The following is a 26,404-nucleotide window of genomic DNA, read 5'->3' on the forward strand; positions in this document are numbered from 1 at the left end:
ATATTTAAAATAGTGACTCGTCTGGAAGATCAGTCAAGAGCAGAAGTGAGGTCAGTGGTATGGTTCCTGGGGGCCAAAAGACTACACCTACTGACATTCAGAGGCAGATACCTGAGAAGAGGATATTTAAAATAGTGACTCGTCTGGAAGATCAGTCAAGAGCAGAAGTGAGGTCAGTGGTATGGTTCCTGGGGGCCAAAAGACTACACCTACTGACATTCAGAGGCAGATACCTGAGAAGAGGATATTTAAAATAGTGACTCGTCTGGAAGATCAGTCAAGAACAGAAGTGAGGTCAGTGGTATGGTTCCTGGGGGCCAAAAGACTACACCTACTGACATTCAGAGGCAGATACCTGAGAAGAGGATATTTAAAATAGTGACTCGTCTGGAAGATCAGTCAAGAGCAGAAGTGAGGTCAGTGGTATGGTTCCTGGGGGCCAAAAGACTACACCTACTGACATTCAGAGGCAGATACCTGAGAAGAGGATATTTAAAATAGTGACACGTCTGGAAGATCAGTCAAGAGCAGAAGTGAGGTCAGTGGTATGGTTCCTGGGGGCCAAAAGACTACACCTACTGACATTCAGAGGCAGATACCTGAGAAGAGGATATTTAAAATAGTGACTCGTCTGGAAGATTAGTCAAGAGTAGAAGTGAGATAAGTGGTATGGTTCCTGGGGGCCAAAAGACTACACCTACTGACATTCAGAGGCAGATACCTGAGAAGAGGATATTTAAAATAGTGACTCGTCTGGAAGATCAGTCAAGAGCAGAAGTGAGGTCAGTGGTATGGTTCCTGGGGGCCAAAAGACTACACCTACTGACATTCAGAGGCAGATACCTGAGAAGAGGATATTTAAAATAGTGACTCGTCTGGAAGATCAGTCAAGAGCAGAAGTGAGGTCAGTGGTATGGTTCCTGGGGGCCAAAAGACTACACCTACTGACATTCAGAGGCAGATACCTGAGAAGAGGATATTTAAAATAGTGACTCGTCTGGAAGATCAGTCAAGAGCAGAAGTGAGGTCAGTGGTATGGTTCCTGGGGGCCAAAAGACTACACCTACTGACATTCAGAGGCAGATACCTGAGAAGAGGATATTTAAAATAGTGACTCGTCTGGAAGATCAGTCAAGAGCAGAAGTGAGGTCAGTGGTATGGTTCCTGGGGGCCAAAAGACTACACCTACTGACATTCAGAGGCAGATACCTGAGAAGAGGATATTTAAAATAGTGACTCGTCTGGAAGATCAGTCAAGAGCAGAAGTGAGGTCAGTGGTATGGTTCCTGGGGGCCAAAAGACTACACCTACTGACATTCAGAGGCAGATACCTGAGAAGAGGATATTTAAAATAGTGACTCGTCTGGAAGATCAGTCAAGAGCAGAAGTGAGGTCAGTGGTATGGTTCCTGGGGGCCAAAAGACTACACCTACTGACATTCAGAGGCAGATACCTGAGAAGAGGATATTTAAAATAGTGACTCGTCTGGAAGATTAGTCAAGAGTAGAAGTGAGATAAGTGGTATGGTTCCTGGGGGCCAAAAGACTACACCTACTGACATTCAGAGGCAGATACCTGAGAAGAGGATATTTATAATAGTGACTCGTCTGGAAGATCAGTCAAGAGCAGAAGTGAGGTCAGTGGTATGGTTCCTGGGGGCCAAAAGACTACACCTACTGACATTCCGAGGCAGATACCTGAGAAGAGGATATTTAAAATAGTGACTCGTCTGGAAGATCAGTCAAGAGCAGAAGTGAGGTCAGTGGTATGGTTCCTGGGGGCCAAAAGACTACACCTACTGACATTCAGAGGCAGATACCTGAGAAGAGGATATTTAAAATAGTGACTCGTCTGGAAGATCAGTCAAGAGCAGAAGTGAGGTCAGTGGTATGGTTCCTGGGGGCCAAAAGACTACACCTACTGACATTCAGAGGCAGATACCTGAGAAGAGGATATTTAAAATAGTGACTCGTCTGGAAGATCAGTCAAGAGCAGAAGTGAGGTCAGTGGTATGGTTGCTGGGGGCCAAAAGACTACACCTACTGACATTCAGAGGCAGATACCTGAGAAGAGGATATTTAAAATAGTGACTCGTCTGGAAGATCAGTCAAGAGCAGAAGTGAGGTCAGTGGTATGGTTCCTGGAGGCCAAAAGACTACACCTACTGACATTCAGAGGCAGATACCTGAGAAGAGGATATTTAAAATAGTGACTCGTCTGGAAGATCAGTCAAGAGCAGAAGTGAGGTCAGTGGTATGGTTCCTGGGGGCCAAAAGACTACACCTACTGACATTCAGAGGCAGATACCTGAGAAGAGGATATTTAAAATAGTGACTCGTCTGGAAGATCAGTCAAGAGCAGAAGTGAGGTCAGTGGTATGGTTCCTGGGGGCCAAAAGACTACACCTACTGACATTCAGAGGCAGATACCTGAGAAGAGGATATTTAAAATAGTGACTCGTCTGGAAGATCAGTCAAGAGCAGAAGTGAGGTCAGTGGTATGGTTCCTGGGGGCCAAAAGACTACACCTACTGACATTCAGAGGCAGATACCTGAGAAGAGGATATTTAAAATAGTGACTCGTCTGGAAGATCAGTCAAGAGCAGAAGTGAGGTCAGTGGTATGGTTCCTGGGGGCCAAAAGACTACACCTACTGACATTCAGAGGCAGATACCTGAGAAGAGGATATTTAAAATAGTGACTCGTCTGGAAGATCAGTCAAGAGCAGAAGTGAGGTCAGTGGTATGGTTCCTGGGGGCCAAAAGACTACACCTACTGACATTCAGAGGCAGATACCTGAGAAGAGGATATTTAAAATAGTGACTCGTCTGGAAGATTAGTCAAGAGTAGAAGTGAGATAAGTGGTATGGTTCCTGGGGGCCAAAAGACTACACCTACTGACATTCAGAGGCAGATACCTGAGAAGAGGATATTTAAAATAGTGACTCGTCTGGAAGATCAGTCAAGAGCAGAAGTGAGGTCAGTGGTATGGTTCCTGGGGGCCAAAAGACTACACCTACTGACATTCAGAGGCAGATACCTGAGAAGAGGATATTTAAAATAGTGACTCGTCTGGAAGATCAGTCAAGAGCAGAAGTGAGATAAGTGGTATGCTTCCTGGGGGCCAAAAGACTACACCTACTGACATTCAGAGGCAGATACCTGAGAAGAGGATATTTAAAATAGTGACTCGTCTGGAAGATCAGTCAAGAGCAGAAGTGAGGTCAGTGGTATGGTTCCTGGGGGCCAAAAGACTACACCTACTGACATTCAGAGGCAGATACCTGAGAAGAGGATATTTAAAATAGTGACTCGTCAGGAAGATCAGTCAAGAGCAGAAGTGAGGTCAGTGGTATGGTTCCTGGGGGCCAAAAGACTACACCTACTGACATTCAGAGGCAGATACCTGAGAACAGGATATTTAAAATAGTGACTCGTCTGGAAGATCAGTCAAGAGCAGAAGTGAGGTCAGTGGTATGGTTCCTGGGGGCCAAAAGACTACACCTACTGACATTCAGAGGCAGATACCTGAGAAGAGGATATTTAAAATAGTGACTCGTCTGGAAGATCAGTCAAGAGCAGAAGTGAGGTCAGTGGTATGGTTCCTGGGGGCCAAAAGACTACACCTACTGACATTCAGAGGCAGATACCTGAGAGGAGGATATTTAAAATAGTGACTCGTCTGGAAGATCAGTCAAGAGCAGAAGTGAGGTCAGTGGAATGGTTCCTGGGGGCCAAAAGACTACACCTACTGACATTCAGAGGCAGATACCTGAGAAGAGGATATTTAAAATAGTGACTCGTCTGGAAGATCAGTCAAGAGCAGAAGTGAGGTCAGTGGTATGGTTCCTGGGGGCCAAAAGACTACACCTACTGACATTCAGAGGCAGATACCTGAGAACAGGATATTTAAAATAGTGACTCGTCTGGAAGATCAGTCAAGAGCAGAAGTGAGGTCAGTGGTATGGTTCCTGGGGGCCAAAAGACTACACCTACTGACATTCAGAGGCAGATACCTGAGAAGAGGATATTTAAAATAGTGACTCGTCTGGAAGATTAGTCAAGAGTAGAAGTGAGATAAGTGGTATGGTTCCTGGGGGCCAAAAGACTACACCTACTGACATTCAGAGGCAGATACCTGAGAAGAGGATATTTAAAATAGTGACTCGTCTGGAAGATTAGTCAAGAGTAGAAGTGAGATAAGTGGTATGGTTCCTGGGGGCCAAAAGACTACACCTACTGACATTCAGAGGCAGATACCTGAGAAGAGGATATTTAAAATAGTGACTCGTCTGGAAGATTAGTCAAGAGTAGAAGTGAGATAAGTGGTATGGTTCCTGGGGGCCAAAAGACTACACCTACTGACATTCAGAGGCAGATACCTGAGAAGAGGATATTTAAAATAGTGACTCGTCTGGAAGATCAGTCAAGAGCAGAAGTGAGGTCAGTGGTATGGTTCCTGGGGGCCAAAAGACTACACCTACTGACATTCAGAGGCAGATACCTGAGAAGAGGATATTTAAAATAGTGACTCGTCTGGAAGATCAGTCAAGAGTAGAAGTGAGGTCAGTGGTATGGTTCCTGGGGGCCAAAAGACTACACCTACTGACATTCAGAGGCAGATACCTGAGAAGAGGATATTTAAAATAGTGACTCGTCTGGAAGATCAGTCAAGAGCAGAAGTGAGGTCAGTGGTATGGTTCCTGGGGGCCAAAAGACTACACCTACTGACATTCAGAGGCAGATACCTGAGAACAGGATATTTAAAATAGTGACTCGTCTGGAAGATCAGTCAAGAGCAGAAGTGAGGTCAGTGGTATGGTTCCTGGGGGCCAAAAGACTACACCTACTGACATTCAGAGGCAGATACCTGAGAAGAGGATATTTAAAATAGTGACTCGTCTGGAAGATTAGTCAAGAGTAGAAGTGAGATAAGTGGTATGGTTCCTGGGGGCCAAAAGACTACACCTACTGACATTCAGAGGCAGATACCTGAGAAGAGGATATTTAAAATAGTGACTCGTCTGGAAGATCAGTCAAGAGCAGAAGTGAGGTCAGTGGTATGGTTCCTGGGGGCCAAAAGACTACACCTACTGACATTCAGAGGCAGATACCTGAGAAGAGGATATTTAAAATAGTGACTCGTCTGGAAGATCAGTCAAGAGCAGAAGTGAGGTCAGTGGTATGGTTCCTGGGGGCCAAAAGACTACACCTACTGACATTCAGAGGCAGATACCTGAGAAGAGGATATTTAAAATAGTGACTCGTCTGGAAGATCAGTCAAGAGCAGAAGTGAGGTCAGTGGTATGGTTCCTGGGGGCCAAAAGACTACACCTACTGACATTCAGAGGCAGATACCTGAGAAGAGGATATTTAAAATAGTGACTCGTCTGGAAGATCAGTCAAGAGCAGAAGTGAGGTCAGTGGTATGGTTCCTGGGGGCCAAAAGACTACACCTACTGACATTCAGAGGCAGATACCTGAGAAGAGGATATTTAAAATAGTGACTCGTCTGGAAGATCAGTCAAGAGCAGAAGTGAGGTCAGTGATATGGTTCCTGGGGGCCAAAAGACTACACCTACTGACATTCAGAGGCAGATACCTGAGAAGAGGATATTTAAAATAGTGACTCGTCTGGAAGATCAGTCAAGAGCAGAAGTGAGGTCAGTGGTATGGTTCCTGGGGGCCAAAAGACTACACCTACTGACATTCAGAGGCAGATACCTGAGAAGAGGATATTTAAAATAGTGACTCGTCTGGAAGATTAGTCAAGAGTAGAAGTGAGATAAGTGGTATGGTTCCTGGGGGCCAAAAGACTACACCTACTGACATTCAGAGGCAGATACCTGAGAAGAGGATATTTAAAATAGTGACTCGTCTGGAAGATTAGTCAAGAGTAGAAGTGAGATAAGTGGTATGGTTCCTGGGGGCCAAAAGACTACACCTACTGACATTCAGAGGCAGATACCTGAGAAGAGGATATTTAAAATAGTGACTCGTCTGGAAGATTAGTCAAGAGTAGAAGTGAGATAAGTGGTATGGTTCCTGGGGGCCAAAAGACTACTCCTACTGACATTCAGAGGCAGCTACCTGAGAAGAGGATATTTAAAATAGTGACTCGTCTGGAAGATCAGTCAAGAGTAGAAGTGAGATAAGTGGTATGGTTCCTGGGGGCCAAAAGACTACACCTACTGACATTCAGAGGCAGATACTTGAGAAGAGGATATTTAAAATAGTGACTCGTCTGGAAGATCAGTCAAGAGCAGAAGTGAGGTCAGTGGTATGGTTCCTGGGGGCCAAAAGACTACACCTACTGACATTCAGAGGCAGATACCTGAGAAGAGGATATTTAAAATAGTGACTCGTCTGGAAGATCAGTCAAGAGCAGAAGTGAGGTCAGTGGTATGGTTCCTGGGGGCCAAAAGACTACACCTACTGACATTCAGAGGCAGATACCTGAGAAGAGGATATTTAAAATAGTGACTCGTCTGGAAGATCAGTCAAGAGCAGAAGTGAGGTCAGTGGTATGGTTCCTGGGGGCCAAAAGACTACACCTACTGACATTCAGAGGCAGATACCTGAGAAGAGGATATTTAAAATAGTGACTCGTCTGGAAGATTGGTCAAGAGGAGAAGTGAGATAAGTGGTATGGTTCCTGGGGGCCAAAAGACTACACCTACTGACATTCAGAGGCAGATACCTGAGAAGAGGATATTTAAAATAGTGACTCGTCTGGAAGATTAGTCAAGAGTAGAAGTGAGATAAGTGGTATGGTTCCTGGGGGCCAAAAGACTACACCTACTGACATTCAGAGGCAGATACCTGAGAAGAGGATATTTAAAATAGTGACTCGTCTGGAAGATTAGTCAAGAGTAGAAGTGAGATAAGTGGTATGGTTCCTGGGGGCCAAAAGACTACACCTACTGACATTCAGAGGCAGATACCTGAGAAGAGGATATTTAAAATAGTGACTCGTCTGGAAGATCAGTCAAGAGCAGAAGTGAGGTCAGTGGTATGGTTCCTGGGGGCCAAAAGACTACACCTACTGACATTCAGAGGCAGATACCTGAGAAGAGGATATTTAAAATAGTGACTCGTCTGGAAGATCAGTCAAGAGCAGAAGTGAGGTCAGTGGTATGGTTCCTGGGGGCCAAAAGACTACACCTACTGACATTCAGAGGCAGATACCTGAGAAGAGGATATTTAAAATAGTGACTCGTCTGGAAGATCAGTCAAGAGCAGAAGTGAGGTCAGTGGTATGGTTCCTGGGGGCCAAAAGACTACACCTACTGACATTCAGAGGCAGATACCTGAGAAGAGGATATTTAAAATAGTGACTCGTCTGGAAGATTAGTCAAGAGTAGAAGTGAGATAAGTGGTATGGTTCCTGGGGGCCAAAAGACTACACCTGCTGACATTCAGAGGCAGATTGTAGAAATGTTTGGGGATAACTCAATTTCAAGGCAACACGTGGTAAAGTGATGTCGTGCCTTCAAAGGACGGACCAACATTGTTAATGATAACCCTTTACACAGCCTCAAGCACTAACACGAACTGTACTCGTGTGGACAGAAGAAGAATATTACCTTCAATATCAGCTGAGTTGGGACTACCATATGGTGTTGTATAGAATATTGTGGTCAATGTCGTTAAGTATAGGAAAGTGTGTGCAAAATGGATGCCATAAGCGTTATCCGTGGATCATATTATAGGACAACCAGAATGGCGCTCAATATTCTGCAGCATTACGCAGCGGAGGGGAACAATTTTGTTCACTGGGTAATAACTGGTAATGAAACAATATTGCATCTGTTCACTCCATAAAGGAAACAAGCAAATACCAAATGGAAGCAGAGATTCAGAGTGGTTGCTTCGTCCAAGAAAGTTTTGTGCCCTGTATTCTGAGATGTATCAGCTTGTCTCTGATCGATTATTTGGAACAGGGAGAAACCGTGAATGGTGAAAGATATTTCAGAGCATTTTTCGATACCATTAGATGTAAACGTCCTGGTGTAATTCTTTTGGATGATAACGCAAGATTCCATTCAACAGGAAAGAAAAGACTGATGAGTGTATTCAACGTTGACGTTGGAAACGACTAGAGCACCCTCTCTACAACTCTGATCTAGCCCCCAGTGATTTCCATCTTTTCCCTCCCTAAAGTACAGCATAACACTCCCCTTATTTGTCATGCGATGTTGCCTCCCGATGGCTACGTGGGATTTCTGTCAACAAATATGGAAAACTTGATCTACTGTTGCGACAAGTGCTTGAACAAAGAAAAAGGTGATTGAGTCAAGGACTAATGTTAAGTGCCGTCTATCATAAGGTGTCATGGTTTTTAACTAGAAATATGTCTTACACATAATGCATAATAGACTTTGTAACCTTTCTTCCGATCATCCTTCGTAATAATAATAATAATAATAATAATAATAATAATAATAATAATAATAATAATAATAATAATACATCAGTAATAGAAGAAAAAGACAATTTATTATAGAAGTAATACATGTCGTGACATTTTATTGGAAGTAGAAGCCAAGAAATTTTCTGTTTCAGGAAATGCAAATACAACTTTTAGAAAAACATGACATTTCTTTCGAATTTCGTTGAAGAAGCTACTCTTGGTTAAAGCCTAAAAATTGTACTGAAATAATGACGTCATAATAGGAATGTCAATATTCTCATAGAAGTCACCGCTTGTGAAATATGGGAAGTGTACCACCGAATGGGTTACTTCGTTTGTTTGCTGAGGCTCGCTTCGATGCAAGTTTTCTTGGCATTTTTTTAAAACAAAAGTAAGATGAGACTAATGACATAGAATGGAAGCTATGGAAAGAAAAAAATCGTAGCTTTAACTTCTATTCTTTCCGAAGCAATTTTTTTCTTTCTATTCTAATGACCGAAATTATTTCTTACTAATGACTTAAACAACTTTGAACGGGGATATGTTTTCGTTAAAGTCTGAATACCTAATTGATTTTTCTTTTTAAAACTTCTGCGTCGAAGGCCAATGAACTGGTCGGAAGATTAACGACAAATAACACCAATCTCAAACGTCGAATCACTAAATAGCGTGTTCAGGAACCAACACACACTTCCCCGACACAATTTGTAAGTAAAACACTGCTGCATGAATGTGGTTACAATAAGGGAATAAACGCGTACAGTTTCAACAGAACAGGAATAGGCTATAACATTGGCAAATTTAAATCTACCAAATTATGCATATTGAAGTTCAAATGTAGGTACTTGTTAAACTTTCAAAATACTTATATATATATATATTTCAAAATACTTTTCGAAAGATCGATTAACCGAAGTGTTCTATAATAGATTTCTCACACTTATATATATGTGCGACTCGGTTAGAGGAGAAACATTATACACAAGGTGACCAGACGTCCCGTTTTAGCCGGGACAGTCTCTTTCTTCCAACCGTTCTCCCGTTTTTTTTTCTGATTCTCGAACGGGACGCCTAAATGTCCCGTTTTTAAGTAAAAATGACCTAAGTGTCCCGTAATTATTATCCAAAATATAGATCGTCAATGCAAATTCTACTCACTTCCGTACCAACACTCGTTGCCAATGTTCAGCCGTGTCTAGAACTTCTGAATTTTCAAATGGGAATTGTGTGTTCGTGGTTCAAGTGGGAATTGAGTGGAAATTCTGAGTGTTCAACTAGTTAAAAGAATTGTTGGGTAGAACTTGCAATTGGGAACCATTATTTGTTGTGTGGTACACGTAAAGTTAGAAACGGTGTCTTATCACTCTTACTTGTGTATTTCGTAAATTGAGAACACTGCTGAGTCCCAAAATGCAATCTGGAAGTCAGATACCCCCCCCCCCCCGTAGCCGATTCGTATGCGTCCCGTTTTCGCAAGCGAAAATTCTGGTCACCTTGATTATACACTGTTCTTACAGAACTTGGAATACCGAGAAAGCTAATTAGATTAATTAAGATATGTTTAAATGAATCCCAAAGTAAAGTCTGGGTAGGAAAATTTTTGTCCACGAGCTTCCACGTTGAAAACGGCTTGAAACAAGGAGATGCATTGTCGCCATTATAATTCAACTTTGTGTTGGAATACGCTATAAGGAAAATCAAAGATAGCAATCAGACCCTGGAGTTGAAAGAGATTCACCAGGTTATGACGTATGTTGATGATGTGAATTTAATAGGGGATGATAGAAGAACAATAGAAAGAAATGCAGAGATCTTATTAAACGCTTGCAGGGACATGGGTTTAGAAGTAAATGCAGAGAAAACTAAATACATGGAAGTGCGTCGGGACCGTAATACGGCAAATTGTGGATGCGTTAAAATATTAAATAATACTTTTGATAAAGTGGATATTTTCAAATATCTAGGATCAATATTAATAGAGAAAAATCATATTCACGAAGAAATTAAATGTCGTCTAAAAGCAGGGAATTCATGTTTCTATTCGGTTCAAAATCTCTTGTCGTAGCGAATTCTGTCGAGAAATTTGAAGCTTAAAATATACAAAACGATAATCATGCCTGTTGTTCTGTATGATTGTGAAACATGGTCGCTTAATCGTTTACTCTGAGGGAAGAACATAGACTGAAAGTATTTGAGAACAAGATCCTGAGACGAATATTCGGACCCAAGAGGATCGGGAATGGGGAATGGCGGAAACTTCATAACGAGGAACTACATAATTTATATGGTTTACCCAACATTGTTAGGGTCGTGAAGTCTAGGAGGCTTAGGTGGGCGGGTCATCTAACTAGAATGGAAGAAAGTAGAAACGCTTTCAAAGTCTTGACTGGAAGACCAATCGGAAAACGACCATTAGGAAGACCTAGGAGCAGATGGGAGGACAATATTAACATGGATCTCGCAGAGATTGGAATACAAAGTAGAAACTGGATGCAGTTAGCTAAGGATAGAATTCAGTGGAGAGCTTTTGTGAGTGCGGCATTGAACCTCCGGGTTCCATAGGCCATAGAGTTTATACACACACACACACACACACACACACACATATATATATATATATATATATATATATATATATATATATATATATATATATATATATATATATATATATATATATATATATATATATATATATATATGTATATATATATATATATATATAGAGAGAGAGAGAGAGAGAGAAATTCTTCCATCTCTGTCTCTCTATTAGACTATGAAAACGTTTTTGTCTTCAATATTGGTCCATATAGAGTAAATACAGTGACAACTATCTTTTGATATTGATTCAGTTGTCATGTCCCCTCTTACACTTTATACCAGGGCGCAAAATTTCCGGTCGCTAGATCGCCATTGGCGACTAGAAATTTAGAGCGGGTGACCAGTATTCAGTAGGAATGGTTTCCGCAAAAACTTACAAAGCTGCACAGTTTCTGTTTTCCACGAAAATAATTGTGACTCAATGAGAAAATAATTGTCAATGATATGAATTGTCCAATTGAAAATTGATTATCCTGAATCTAATTGTCTGGTTTTCAAATTTTATGAACTGATGTAATCTCTTTCTTTGTCAAACCAAAGACCTTAGGGGGGGACTCTCATAATTTGTAGGTGCGAGATACTGGCGACCATCATTTTTGGATTGGCGAGTGGGCCTGACTTTGAAATTTTGCGCTCTACTTTATACTGACACCATAAATGGCAATTAGAGAAATCCACTAAAACAGTTTTGTGCGGGTAAAATGAAGAAACGGGAGTGGGCTGAAAGTACTTGGTGCTCTTCCTATAAACGGGGGCTATCGGTTTTTTTTTTTTTTCGATATTACGGAAGTAGGAAAATGAAATCTTAAGTGTTACGTCCTAAAGTTGTGCCGGTTAGTCTACAGGAGACGGTGATGATGAAAAATTAATAAAATGGTGGAATGAAGAAAGTGTGAGGAAACGGTAGAACCCCGGGAAAACCCACGCACACGGTGCACGGTGTTTGTCCACCACAAAAAGTTCACTTGACGCGAGCAATATTACGGAAGTGGTTCGCTCAAATTCAAGATAATAAATGGTGCCCAATCAAATGCGTGTGTATATACAAGGACGTGCACAGGGACCCTATCCACAAAATCCCGACTTTTCTGTAACTTTACTCAAAGTTAATGGATAAATTTACAAATTTTAATATAATTTGCCTTCATATTGAATTTAGACTCCTGAAATAAATTCCTGTGTTCGTCCGTGTATGTATAAACATTTCCTTCGACGCCATTGATGGTAAATATTTGAACCCCCTCCCTCCTTAGAATATTTATTTCAATGAAAGTGGAATGGTAAAAATACAGAAGATTCTCTAGTATTGGCATAATATTAAAACAATCTACCCTTACAGAATATACCTTTAATGAAATTGATATAATTTCAAAACCCAGCTTGAAGTAGGTATCCTTCCAAATATCATTTCAAACGTGTCAGACGTTGTCCCGACTCTGAAAATTATGAATTCGACAAATATCTAAGTCATTTTTGACATTTTCCCAACCGACCCTCTGCAGATGAGGATCGACTTGGATTTAAATGGCATTGGGAGTGTCACTGTTTATTTTAAACAAGTTACAGTTCTATTGAGAAAGTGTACAAATATAATGTTGAGTTAGGAAGTTTGGAAGGGGGGGGGGGTCCGGACCCTCTGGGTTCGCCCCTGATTTCTTGTATCGTCTCGAATTTAAAAAGAACTTCTGAGACATGCATTAAGACGAGGCGAGAATTCTTGTTTCGTGGGCAACCCCCTTATTTAAGTCTTGTTGCTACGGGCCTGTGCTCCGAAGGCCATGTAAAAATATTATATAGAACTCACATGTCCAATGTGAAGTACATTCCACAACCACCTAAAATCTTGAAGAATGTCAAAACTTTCTGGGCGTTGTTATATAATAAGATTCCGTTCTCCTCTAAACTTCAATGAGAAAGGTTGTTGAGAAACGTCAGACACAGAACACTCCAAAACATAATGAAGGTAATCATCACACGAAGAAAATGCAGCTTTTAATTAAGTAGAATTAATGGTATTTTAACCCTATTTAGTTCTCAAGAAGCATGTAAAACACATCTCACAAAACGTGTCGTTACTAAGGGCATCGCGCTAAAAATAATGTGCTGTTTCTATGGAGTCGACATCGCGCTGTTATCCAGAGGACAAAAAAGCAATGAAAACTAACCCTTCGTTTGTTTGTAGAGTAGAGACGCTTCCATGTCATTTGTCTCTTCATGGTTAATGACTCAGTGCTGCCATCTCGCTGCATTCACATAGAATATAGAAAGATGCATATTGGTTTCCACTATTAGAAACTAAGTACACCCATCCTGCAGATCTCCGTCGTTAGTTGAATGTACTGTGTGGGTACGAATTCCACAGATAATTTTAAACTGGATAAAAGGGCATTTGCATGTCCTTTATGGGACGTGTCATTACAGGGGTATTTATGTCTGGTTCAAACCTTTTTTTTTTTTTTAATTCAGACTTTTATCTTTAAGAGGTTCATATCGGAGTGAAGCTTATAGTTTCTCCACTTCTGAGCTATGTGATATTTAAGACTGGGAAGGCTCATAGAAGAGCTACGTCGTCCGTCGACAGGATCAGAGAAAAAACGGTAACACATTGCGAAAAATGGTTTCTGATATGAAATGAATTTCCGTCCTTGACCTTATCTTTCTGCTGAAACCTGATCTTACAGATCAACTACTTCCGGTCAGTGACGAATCAAGAAGGTGAAAAATGAGGGGGGAGTGGCAGGCAGAACGCAGACTATGAGAAGTTTATCATCAGTTTACTATAAACTATCAAAAATGTATAAACAATAGCTTCAATTATTTATGTCATTCAAAAAACTCGGGGGTGTAGACCCTCCTGCTCCTGGCTAGATTCGCCACTGCTTCCAGTTTCAGTATTGAATCCGTACACTTTGAAAGTGTATCGTACGTTCACACTTTGAAAAGAAACAAATTCTTTTCGTGTCTTTTTTGCACAGGTACTTCGGTTGTACTTTTTCTGCATATTATTGTTATGTATCATTTGCATTCCTATCCAATATGTCATACGTTGATAACTAACTTATTGCGTATTTTCCAGGCGCCTTCTAAACCGAGCAAGTATAGGTTAGTGGTTCGAGTTACGAATTCGAATCCGCTCGACGATCATTCTCACCGATGCTCTTCCAGAAAACTTCGTCACTTGCACAATCCGAATAATGGGATAATGTCGTCAGATATTAGATCCTTTGCCACATTATTATTATTATTATTATTATTATTATTATTATTATTATTATTATTATTATTATTATTATTATTATTATTATTATTATTATTATTATTATTATTTGTGTCAATGTACCCTGGATGAAGAGTAATATCCATTCGTTTACATGAACTATAATTAGATCTCCCTCGTAGCACTATGGCTAGCGTACGCATCTTTGGCGCTGGAAGTTCAAGTGATTCGGATCCCACGTTAAGCTGTAGGTGAACATCTCATATGCCCTCCTCGCTCAGAGTCTAGTCAACTATCAAACAGATGAATTGTTCTTAGCATTGGCAGATTCTTTTCCTTGAAGAACCAACCGATGTAGGGTAGGTAGTTACTGATTAATCGATAAGTTAATTTCTTTCACTTTTGTTTAAAAGAACCAGTGCGACTCCAGGTTGGTCTACGTCTCCGTTAAAATAAATGTTAACTTTGTGCAGATAATTTAGCAGAAGTTGACCAAGAATCGTAGATGACTTACCTACTGCGAGCTGCCAGAACGGCTTTTACAGCGCACACAGGTTCTCGGGTTTCTCCAACCAGAAATGTTACGTCGCACAGCTCAGGCATGCTGGCTAAGAATTTCATGTCTTCTGCTAATCCTGATTTGTTCTCAAAAGTGCTGAAGTCCGGCTCATCACACAGGGCTTCGGCCATGGTGAAGGCCTGCTGAGGCATCGAGCCAATGACCTCTGAAAATAAAACAGCATATATATTTAGTATCAATAATACTAATACATAAAATACATAAGATATCTCTGTTCAATCAATATTCATGATTTCGTAGTCTCTTCGTTTCTGAAACTACCAAAAGAAGTCAAAAATAAAAGGATTTTGCAATTTCGCGCACTAGACTTTGGTAACACTGCTTAAATCCAGCGCTGAATTATTGTCGTCTGCAACACTTCTATACAACGTGTCACTCTTATTCCCGCGTTAATCGTTGTAGTGTAGCAGACCGTTAAACATGGCAGCTCCATTGTCAATCTGTACCAAAGAAGAAATGAGGACAGTGATTCGTTTTTGTTTGCGGAAGGTGTTAAAGCTGCGTAAATCGTTCGTCAAATGCAAGAGAAAGTATGGTGACAGTTGTTTATTGCGAAGCAAGATCTACGAATGGATAGTGTGTTTCAAACAGGAAAAAAAAATATGTGATGAGGAAAGATCGGGCAGGGCATCGACGTCAACGACTGGGGACAATTTGAAAGTCGTTGAGAGTATGGGGAAGGAAAAAAAGACGAATCACAGTGGACGAAATCGCCAATACTTTACATATCAGTTATGGTTCAGTGAATTCCATCTTACACGTCAGGCTAAGTTTTCGGAAAGTGTGTGCAAGATGGGTTCCGAAAGAATTGTCAGCACAGCATAAGGCACAAAGCTTGGACATCTGTCCTAAGGACGAAACAATAAAGCAGTTGGGTTTCAAAATGCTGGGAAACCCGCCATACAGTCCAGACCTAGCTTCAAGCGATTTGCATATGTTTGAACCATTGAAGGATGCGCTCAGGTAAAGAAGACAGGTGCAACTGATTTTTTTTTCTCGAGGGACTCAAAAAACTTGGGAAACGTTGGGAAAAGTGCGTTGAAGTGGAAGGAGATTATGTAGAAAAATAATGTGTTTCAGTTAGGCTATCTATCATTGGAATAAATGTACCATTTCTCGGAAGTCCCTTTATTTTTTGATTTCTCCTCGTATTGTCTTCTCAAAAATAAAGAAACAGTATGAAGATGAACGCTAGCAGCTTTAAATTAACTTAATTTAGGTAAATTAGGCTCCATGATGAATACCTCTAGGCTCAAAATATGGTATCTTAGCCTAAAATTCAATTACGGAGGTTATTTTAATTAAATGTAATACTGTAAGGTACGATACGTAATTCCTGGTATAATAAATAGCAATTGATCTTCATTATAAAATTAAATCATTTAGCAAAACAATTCATTTTAGAATGAAAAATGGGTAAAAAGGAAATACGAAAGAAGAAACAAACTTCTGATTGTTCTTGAGTGGTTTTATGTTTAGTTGTGGTAGTAGAGATTTTGCCGTACAGTTAAGTGTGGGTGACTAATGCCGTAGTGAATGCACTAGATTTCACTAACCTCGTGATGAGTTAAACACAATAATACTCTTCTGGAGTCTTAATACCCGTAGAAGGGTATTCTCTATCTACTACACTCGAATCGTTCCTTCCTATACTCTCTAGTCCAAGTGCTGAACCACAAGAGACGACTTTGACTTTTATTTTTATTTATTTATTTATTTATTTATTGTACGTAGAAATATGACGATGAAAACTTACATACAAAATTCCATTCATAGAACTTTAAGACAACGAAAAATGTAACAGATGGAAAGCTCTTGTAAAATTTGTGATATCCATGAAGTCCGTGATATTATATGCAATAAATTAAACAGAGCCTTAGTCAACAGCTAAAGAAACGTTTAATTATAATGATTGTTACACTGAGAAAAAATGTACATTGCGTACGTAACTGAAAAAGTATATTTTATACGTACTTGTCTTATAAGTGTTCCGAATAAACATTCTCCGTATGAACAAAAGAACTATATATAAGCGGTCAGGATCTCACATACAGACAGTTATATAAATTTTCCGGAAAATTTTGAAACGGAAAAATTTCCAGAAAATCTTCCGATTCATAAAAGCATACTCCACTTATTCCTACATCGTTGTTTAGCTACCAGATTTATTTGTAATAAATATTGTCTGAAACAAAAATGTTTCAAAAACGTTCATGTATTCTTCCTTCAAAATTCACCTTTGATCTCACAATCATACTTCGTTAATTAAATATGCATAAGACTGAGTCTTCTCATAGCTTTAAACAGAATAAAATCAAAGCATTTCTTCCTATTTTCTATTACAAAAAGAATCTTCATAAGGAAGTTAATTTTTATGTAGTTATTTCATTACATAGGCAGGTGTATATGTGAAGGAATAGTGGAATGTTTTCTTTTTGAAATAACTGATAAATCCACAAAGGTTTGTTTTTGCTTTCTTGTTATATTTTAAACAATGGGATGGGATATTTGTACTCTACGAACTCGATTTATATTCCATACACATTACACACACACACACAGGATGTTTCAGATAAAACGTCCAGTGCTTATAAATCCGAAATGGCTGAGAATAAAAAGATGAAACAAAAACTGAGATAGGAAAATGTCATAGGGCACATCAAATGGTGTTATTGTGGAGACCCCCAGGGCCCTCCTTCAAGGAGGCCCAGGGGCCAACTTCAAATTTTTAAATGGGAACACGTATTGAATCATACCTCATTCAATAGTACTTGAAAAACGAAACAAATTTTGTAGGAAACAATTTTCGATTTGGGCCACCGTTTTCAAAATGGTGTATATATATTTGGTCTAGGAATTAATTCGTGCGGGTGTACAAGAGATGGCGCAACGAACGAAGCGTCCCACAGTTCCGTGTATTCACACATGTGTTGCAAACCCCTGTCATCGCGTATCGTTCGTAGTATAGGGCAGTGGATTAAAGCGTCAACAACACCAGTTTGTAGTTAAGTGAACATGGCGCAATTTGTGCCTGATAAAGTGTTTTTGCGGGGTGTCCTGCTGCATTACTTTAACATGCAGAAAAGTGCGACTGAAAGCCATCGTATTTTGGTGGAAGTGTATGGTGACCATGCTCTAGCTGAGCGAACGTGTCAGAAGTGGTTTGCACGGTTTAGAAGTGGTGATTTCGGCTTGGCAGACCAAGAGCGAGCTGGACAGCCAAAAAAAATTTCAAGACGAAGAATTGACAGCATTGCTCGAGCAGGATTCGTGTCAAACGCAGGAACAACTTGCAGCAGCATTAGGCGTTGATCAAACAACAGTCTCCAAACGCTTGAAAACCATGGGAATGATTCAAAAGATGTCACATTGGGTTCCACATGAATTGAAAGACAGAGACGTTGAAAGACGAAAAACCATTTGCGAATTGCTGCTTCAACGACAGAGCAGAAAGGGGTTTCTGCATCGAATTATTACGGGTGATGAGAAGTGGATCCATTACGAGAACCCTAAACGAAAACAGGCCTGGGTGAAACCAGGTGAACCAGGTCCATCACAACCAAAACGAGATATTCACTGTGCAAAGGTTATGCTGTGCATATGGTGGGATATGAAAGGTGTGGTGTACTATGAGCTGCTGCAACCGGGTGAAACTATGAATGGAGAACGTTATCGACGACAATTAATGCGTTTGAAGCAAGCTCTGGCCAGAACACGACCAGAATGGGAGAACAGACATGATAAACTTATTGTTCAACATGATAACGCTCGCCCACATGTCGCAAAACCGGTCAAAACCTATTTAGAAAATGTCGGATGGGAAGTTTTACCCCACCCGCCGTATTCACCAGACGTTGCTCCTTCGGACTACTACTTGTTCGATTGCATGAACAACGATTTGATTGGACAGCGGTTTACTTCTTCAGAAGATATCGAAACATGGGTCTCTGACTGGATCGCTTCCAAGGATGAGGACTTCTTTCGCCACGGAATCCGTACATTGCCTGACAGATGGGCGAAAGTGGTGGCTACCGATGGACAATATTTTTCTTAAGGTATTTATGTATTTTGTGTTTGTACTACAGCTTCAATGTGTGCGTACCAACCGCACGAATTAATTCCTAGACCAAATATTTTAACTTCCCAACTTGAAATATTAGAAAATTTTCTGGTTTCCGAAAGCTAATTCGAAAATTATAATTTGTTGCTGTCTAACTGCTCTACAGGAATTCAATTTTATAGCTGAATGTGCTGTTAAATATAGTGGAAAATTTTCCAGCTAACATAAATATTCATAATATTCAAAATTGTCCGGGTTATGAAAAGTTCCTCCACTTATTTCTACATCATAATGAAAATTTTCCGGTCCATGAAAATTCCATTCACTAATTTCTACAGATAAATGAAACTTTCCTCTTGATAAAAAGTTGTTTTACTTCTTGCTTCAAAATGATAAAAATTTTCCTACTTATAAAAAGTTTTTCAATTTTTCTATATACGACAGAAAATTTTTCGATTCATAAAGAACTGTTTCACTTCTTTCTATATAGTACTAGAAATTTTCTGAGGCACGAAAACTTTCAGGTTCTATAACAATGTTTCACTTTTTAACAATTCTATACATAAATTCAATCAATTTTATGGTTAATGAGGAATTGATCCTTGATCACTGATATTTGTTTAGAACGGAAAATTTTCCGGAAAAATATAGTGGAAAATTTTCTGAAATGGAAAATTTTCCACTTTACATCACTACATACATATGAATGTATGTAACATATAGCTGACGTATGTAACATACATATACTATGCATGTAACACACGGAAGACTGTTAGATGTCAGACATCCTGCAACGGCATGATGTAACATTTTTGCGGGAAAAGTATGTAGCATATGGATAATGTATGCTATGTACTGATTTCCGTAGTAAACATACGGATTCCGTATATTTGTACAATATATTCTACTACTGTCTGCGTAACGGATTCTTCTCACTGTACGATAAGATTTTTATAGCATAAATTTTGACGACTAATAATATTTTTCCGCTTTCTTTTCATTTCCCAAATAAACAACATTTAAAAAGAATGTGAATTTACAATTCCGAAAGGAATCAAAATTATGAGTATCGCCACAGTATGTACACGACAATTCAGGAAGTAAATCAGGCAACTACCAGTAGATATTCACATTGAACGTGAGGCAATAGTTAGTTGACGAGTGACATTCAATACCTGCACATTATTATTATTATTATTATTATTATTATTATTATTATTATTATTATTATTATTATTATTATTATTATTATTATTATTATTATTATTATTATTATATTTGCAGTTGAAATATTCGTTCTGACACTGTGCAAAATTAGATTCACCGGTTGGAGTAAATGTGCCAATAACCTATTCATAAAGAAATAAAATTTGTTTCTTAGGAAGCCCATTTATTGACTTTGTATTTATATGACTAAAAATTGTAGAAATGAAGAAATAATATCACATTCAGACACAGTTATGCAATAATATAATAATAAAATCGCAACTCTGTGCATCCAGTTAGGTAAATAAGGGAACAAAGTGTCAGTGAGGTAGGCAGCAGGTTGACTCGGCTCACGTAGCCTACTCTCTTACCACAGTGATACCGGAATGGATCCTGCTTTCATAGGCTAAGTACCTGTCCCAGGAGCCTAACTACTCTATATCTTTCGTCGTATATTCTAGTATATCTATGATATAATTCCTTAATCTATGACAGTACGTTCCATTGGCGATCCCCGATGTCAAGATTTTTCTCATATACTGTAATATTTTATCACGAAATATACTAAGAATTGTACAGATGTTTAAAAAAAGATACTTCGCATAAGTGCTAAGATTTCACAAATTTAGAACAAATTAGTTATATACTGTACTCTTAATGTTTTTCAAATCTTTTTCGTTACCATAGGCATGAAAATTTACCATTTGCGTGTGGGAGTAAAGAGCAATGGAAAAGAAAGTGGATGTTCAAATAAGTTTTTTTTCTTCTTCTTCTTCTTCTTCTTATTATTATTATTATTATTATTATTATTATTATTATTATTATTATTATTATTATTATTAGTAGTAGTAGTAGTAGTAGTAGTAGTAGTAGTAGTAGTAGTAGTAGTAGTATTATTTAGCTCCTATTTAACCGAAATATTAGCGTCTGAGACTTCGATGTGTATTGTCGCTACTTCTTTTCTTGGTGAGAGCACTAAAATTTCCGGTATTAAGCCAGCATCATAAGGCAATTGGAGAGCTACCTGAATTGAGAAGTGGCAAACTCCGATCAAGAAAACCAGAAATAATGTTGCCTGGGAACCGATGCGCTGGCCGTGCATCACCTAGTTCAATTTGAGCCATCTGTCTGGCCATAGCGCTATGAAGTTTAATTTAGTTCTTAGTAAATTTGATCAGTTATTCGAATACTATGGAACTAAAGAAAACCAAATGAATTCGACTCCTTTCTCATCCTTATCTCCTGCAATTCGAATCGCCTCTGTGAGTTGGAAGTAAACATCTTTGTATCGCAACAGCTCCTGAAGTCATCTGTCCGACTATTATGGTCCGTATTTCAGCAGATGTCGCTAACCAGTGGAGTATTCAGGGGGGGGGGGGCTTCCGGGCTTAAGTCCCCCGAAATCTTACTTACTATAGTAAAGTATACGAAATATCTTGCAAAATTTTCACATTTCCAGGCAAAGCTCCCCTCCCCCGAAAGTTAGTAAAGCCCCCTGAAACAAAATTGTAAATACGCCACTATCGCTAGCTAATGTTTGATGTCTGGGTGCGAAACCGTTTGAAAATGGTGAGGGGGAAAAGTTCAGCAATCCACACCAATGCCTCACTGTGCTTCACATATGAAGTGGGGGCTCCCAAAAGTTGAAATATTCATAGATTACTACTACTAGTAGTACTAATACTACTACTACTACTAGGAAGTTGAAGCGCTCCCTGGCCAGCCATAGATCTCCACGAGCTGTAGAGTCAGAGTATAGATTTTATTATTATTAATGGAATTCCCGTTTCTTCGCTAAGTACTTAGTGCAGTGGTTCTCAAACTTTCCGATAACGCGGACCCCCTGTTCACTCGGAAAGTGAAAGGCGGACCCCCTTACAATGCTATCCAAAATTTCACATGGTGACAAGAAAAAGATCAGAAAAATTATACAATAAGTAATTTATTTTAACATAATGTTTGTTTCTTAATGAACGAAACTTCAATTGAAAATACAGTAACTTTTAAGACAGCAAATGTTCTCAAATGTGGGGTCACTAATGTGAGGAATGAAACTCTTTATGCGTTTCCATAATTACAGTGAAATCTAGAATAAGTTTTGTCAGAATCAATCTTAGGTCCGGTTCCACATTAAGACTTTCACTTTAGGGTTTTAACACTGCAAAAAGTAGAAAAGGTCTACTCACGTAAGTAAGTGGTAGGGAAAGGAATCAAATGTTGCAATGCCTTTTTTAGATAACTCTTCATACTCACAGCGCACATGCAACCAAAAGCTACAAAGTTCACTTTCTTTCAGAACGTTTTACCATGAAGTATCGCAACATAGTTCCAATAGCTGTTCTTGTTCTGTGTTGGAGAGATTCATACCTTGTAAGTCATGGATTTCTACATTAGTGAAAGAATTTTCAATCCAATCAGTACCAGGTTGTGGGGCAGCGAAATATTCTCAAAAACTTGCAGCTAATGATCTCAAGTGTCCTACAAGTAGTTTGTGCATTTCAGCAGAGTTTTTCACCCGAAGAATCAATTAAATCATTGAGCATTGGGAATGATTAATAGTTATTGTTTCGTGCTTGTACTGACCACGCCTACAGGTTCTTACAAGGCAGGGTACCTCGGTGTAACACGCCGATTGTGATGAGATTGCACAGACATAAAGAACATCAAAAAAAGAAGCGTCACGTATTTTTTTTTATATCGGCCAACAAGCGCATTGAAAGGGTCAAATAGGGGCATAAAAATGGGGTCAAAATGTGATTATGTGCAATGTAGCGAAAACGAGAAGAGATATCGGAAAAGTTTAAATGTACGAAATACTTACCCATAGTCGTAAGGAGACAATTCAGCAAACACTCATGAGAAGAAAGCAGAACATTCAGAAATAGACCAATCTTGTGTACGACATTGTCAAAATGTGTTACGGAAATGAGGGAAAAGGGTGGTAAGGAGTAGGAAGAAAGAAGAAACGAAAACAGAAAATACGATTTTTGCTTTAGGTGCATATGTTGCCCGTATGCGAAAGAGACGCAGATTCATTTCAATGCATGAAGGTGGGAGAACACGTACGGAGGATGCAAACGCCGTTCGCATAGGCAGCCAGCGAGACAGTACTGCGAGCGGGTTGCATATATTGTGTAATGGGAACAACGATGAGATGGATGTTCGAAATGAAAATGTGTGTTGGCAGTAGTAACACAAATCAAAAATGTTACTATTACTGTTATGTTGTACGCGTATTTCCGTAGTTATGTAATGTTGATACTCATGCGTGTTATTGATATTACTGTTGCTGTTTATCTTACGTATGTGGAACAGCTGCTATTACATTCTACTGTGCTATGAATTTTCGTTCCCATTACGCAATATATGCAACCCACTGTGCAGTATTATTTCGTTGGTTGCTTATACCAACAGCGTTTGCATCCTTCATGTGTGTTCTCCTATCTTCGTGCATTAAGATGAATCTGCGTCTCTTTCGCATATGGGCGACGTATTTTCTGGTTTTGTTTCTTCTTTCTTCCTGCTTCTTATCATTCTCTTTGTTCAGTTTCGTAACTCATTGCGACAATGTTGTACACAAAATTGGTCCATTTCCGGATGCTCTGCTTTCTTCGCAAGGGCATGTTCTACCCCGTCGCCTTGCGTCGACTATGTGTAGTATTTCGTACATATAACCTCTTCCGATATCTGTTCTCGTTTTCGCTATATTCCACATAATCGCATTTTGACCCCATTTTTATGTCCCTATTTGACCCTTTCAATGTGCTTGTTGGCCGATATATAAAAAAAATACGTGTTGCTTTTTTTTTTTGCTGTTCTTTATATCTGTGCAATCTATCACAATCGGCGTGTTACGCCGAGGAACTTTGCCTTGTTAGTCTTAAAAACACTTCTTGCATAGCAGCTGTGAGTTCCAGTTTATTACAACACATTTCAATTTTTAGGCGTCGCGGACCCTCTGGCTAGGTCCCACGGACCACCAGGTGTTGGCAAACCCCACTTTGAGAACCACTGATTTAGTGTTTCAGTTTGGTCGTTCAGATATCCAGTCACCTATGTAAGTCTAAATAATACTATGTATCTATATTGTATTATTAACAAGAATATACTATTATTATAAATAGCAGATATGATTTCAATACAAATACTTGAAAGCACAACGAAAAGCCGCGTTGCCTCAGTTGTATAGCGCTCACCTTAGGTGCGTGGGATACCTGGATGGATCCTAGCTCGCGCCAGATTCTGCTTGTGGTATACCAATACTGTGGGGGAAGGGCTTCTCGGGTTCCTCCCATTTCCTTCCACGTTCTTAACTTTCCATTATCATCTATCTCATCATGGCCGTCTTCCTTAACCTTGGTCGATATTCGTAGGACGTTAACTTTAAAAGATGCACAATAATATGATTGATTTTGTGATTTAAGTTTAGCGTCTCTTTTCAGCAGCGACGCTATAAGATGTGAACTTACAGTTTGAGGTGGAATTTGAACCACTGTAATAGTTAAAATTTTTGTAAGGCACTCCCACCGGGAATCGAACCCGGAACCCCTGGCACCAAAGATGATGCGCGTGTGCTAGCCACTAGACTACCGAAGAGAGCCATAATAATACGAGTATTGAATGATTGTATTACTGTATTTATAGATGTAAGTAAAATATAGTTTGCAATAACGTATCTTACCTTACAGAAAAATTTTAAGATTAAAATTCTCCTCTTCACTTTCTTTCCGTGTGTAACGAGAGTTAGACATTTGATGGCCAGATGAAAGCCACGTATTAGCAGCAGTAATAGCATCCCATTGAGTTTAATTGTCAATAAAGATTGCAAGGTACTCGCCAACATACGGTTTCTGTCACAACTTTTAATATTATGAGCAACACTGAATCCACATTCACAGGCAGCAGTTGATAATGGCACAGAGCGAAATTTCCACGTTAAGGTTTTAAGAACTGTACCGACTTAGAACTTGACTTGTACTCTCTCCATTCTGATACTGCAACATCAGAATTCCATCCCAACAGTTAAGTTGTTTTATAAATACGTCTACGTTACCGTATAAACCACTCATGCTATTAAGATCTTTATTTTCAAACACTAAAAAGCATTTAGTACTTCATTAGAAGGAAACCTTTTTTCCACATTGTCTAGTAAACCCTGGATTGCCCCATTATTTGATCAAACTCACTATCATCATTACCTGTATCAGACGCTTGTCTGCAGTGGACTAAACACTTTCTTTACAAAGACTGAGGTAGATATAATCTTTCATATGCCTTTTTCTCAGAGATTGGATTGTGGATTGAATTTTTATTCTCTATTTCGTTGTACGAAACTGCTTCCTTTTACAACGTTTTACCAATAATAGACATAATGGACGAAATATCCAGAAGAAAACCTAGTAATTGAATGTTCTTTTTCTCCGACTTTTTTTTTTTTTCAAATACCACTCAGTTTAGAGCGGTATCTACTAAAATGGTCAATAGCTTCACACTCCGAAAGTAGAAATTGTACAAGAAAAATCTGTAAAGACTGCCAATAATGCGTCCCTCTCATTTAAGATCCATCGTATGTAAAACGTTTTTCTTTTTATTTTCAGCAGTCCTGCGGCATCTCTGACTATTGCGATACTTTTAAGTTTTTTGCAGCTGCAGGTGGCTTACTGAACACTTTGTAAAGTTCGTCTAACAAATTTTCAAAGTTGTGAACAGCATTCACAACACCAAAAACTCTTTCAGAAACAAGATCCATTCGAAACAAGATCCAAGCAGCCCCCTCCGAAGCTTGAGTTGAGTTGATTTTGAGTTTAACGTCCCGTTCAGCAGCGAGGGTATATGAAACGTGGATCTACTGATTAACGTGGAATCCGAACCACACGAGCTCCCGCCGGAAATCGAACCCGGGTCTCCCACGCCAAAGGCGCCTAATCCAACAAGCTTTTCTTAAGATTTAAAAAATCTATGCCATCTTCGGAAAACGCTTGACTAATTTTCTCTTCAAGGGATTTTGCATCGGCATATTCTATAGGTACTAGCTTATAAATAAATAAATAAAACAACAAAGATTATTTTCTTCGTCCACATATGTCACATATAACAGCAAGTGCTTATCTGCAAACCTGTCTGTAGATTCGTCCACTGAAATTGAAAAACAATCTATTTGTTTGAGAAATTTTACCAATTCTGCAAGCAACTAATCAGCAATAAACAATGCCACAGTTGCCGCAGTTTTATTTGTGAATACCTTAATTGCTACTAAGAAACTTCTTACAGCCTATAAGACAGTTAAACCCGTTTTATAGATGTGCTACAGATTTATTTTAGCACTATT

General features: G+C 39.3%; 1 protein-coding gene across 4 annotated transcripts in view; it reads right to left on the reverse strand.

Moving 5' to 3' along the window:
* The window catches only part of gprs (speckle type BTB/POZ protein), a 410,903-nt gene that overhangs the window by 99,806 nt on the left and 284,693 nt on the right, over positions 1 to 26,404 (reverse strand). For all 4 annotated transcript variants that reach the window (XM_081740478.1, XM_081740472.1, XM_081740471.1 and 1 more), the window contains exon 2: positions 14,745 to 14,955. In XM_081740478.1, the coding sequence (XP_081596604.1) occupies positions 14,745 to 14,955 (211 nt within the window). The remainder of the gene's footprint in view (positions 1 to 14,744; positions 14,956 to 26,404) is intronic.

The sequence above is a fragment of the Thermobia domestica genome, chromosome 15 (genome assembly GCF_964235325.1).
Source record: "Thermobia domestica chromosome 15, izTheDome1.hap1.1, whole genome shotgun sequence".
Classification (NCBI taxonomy): domain Eukaryota; kingdom Metazoa; phylum Arthropoda; class Insecta; order Zygentoma; family Lepismatidae; genus Thermobia; species Thermobia domestica.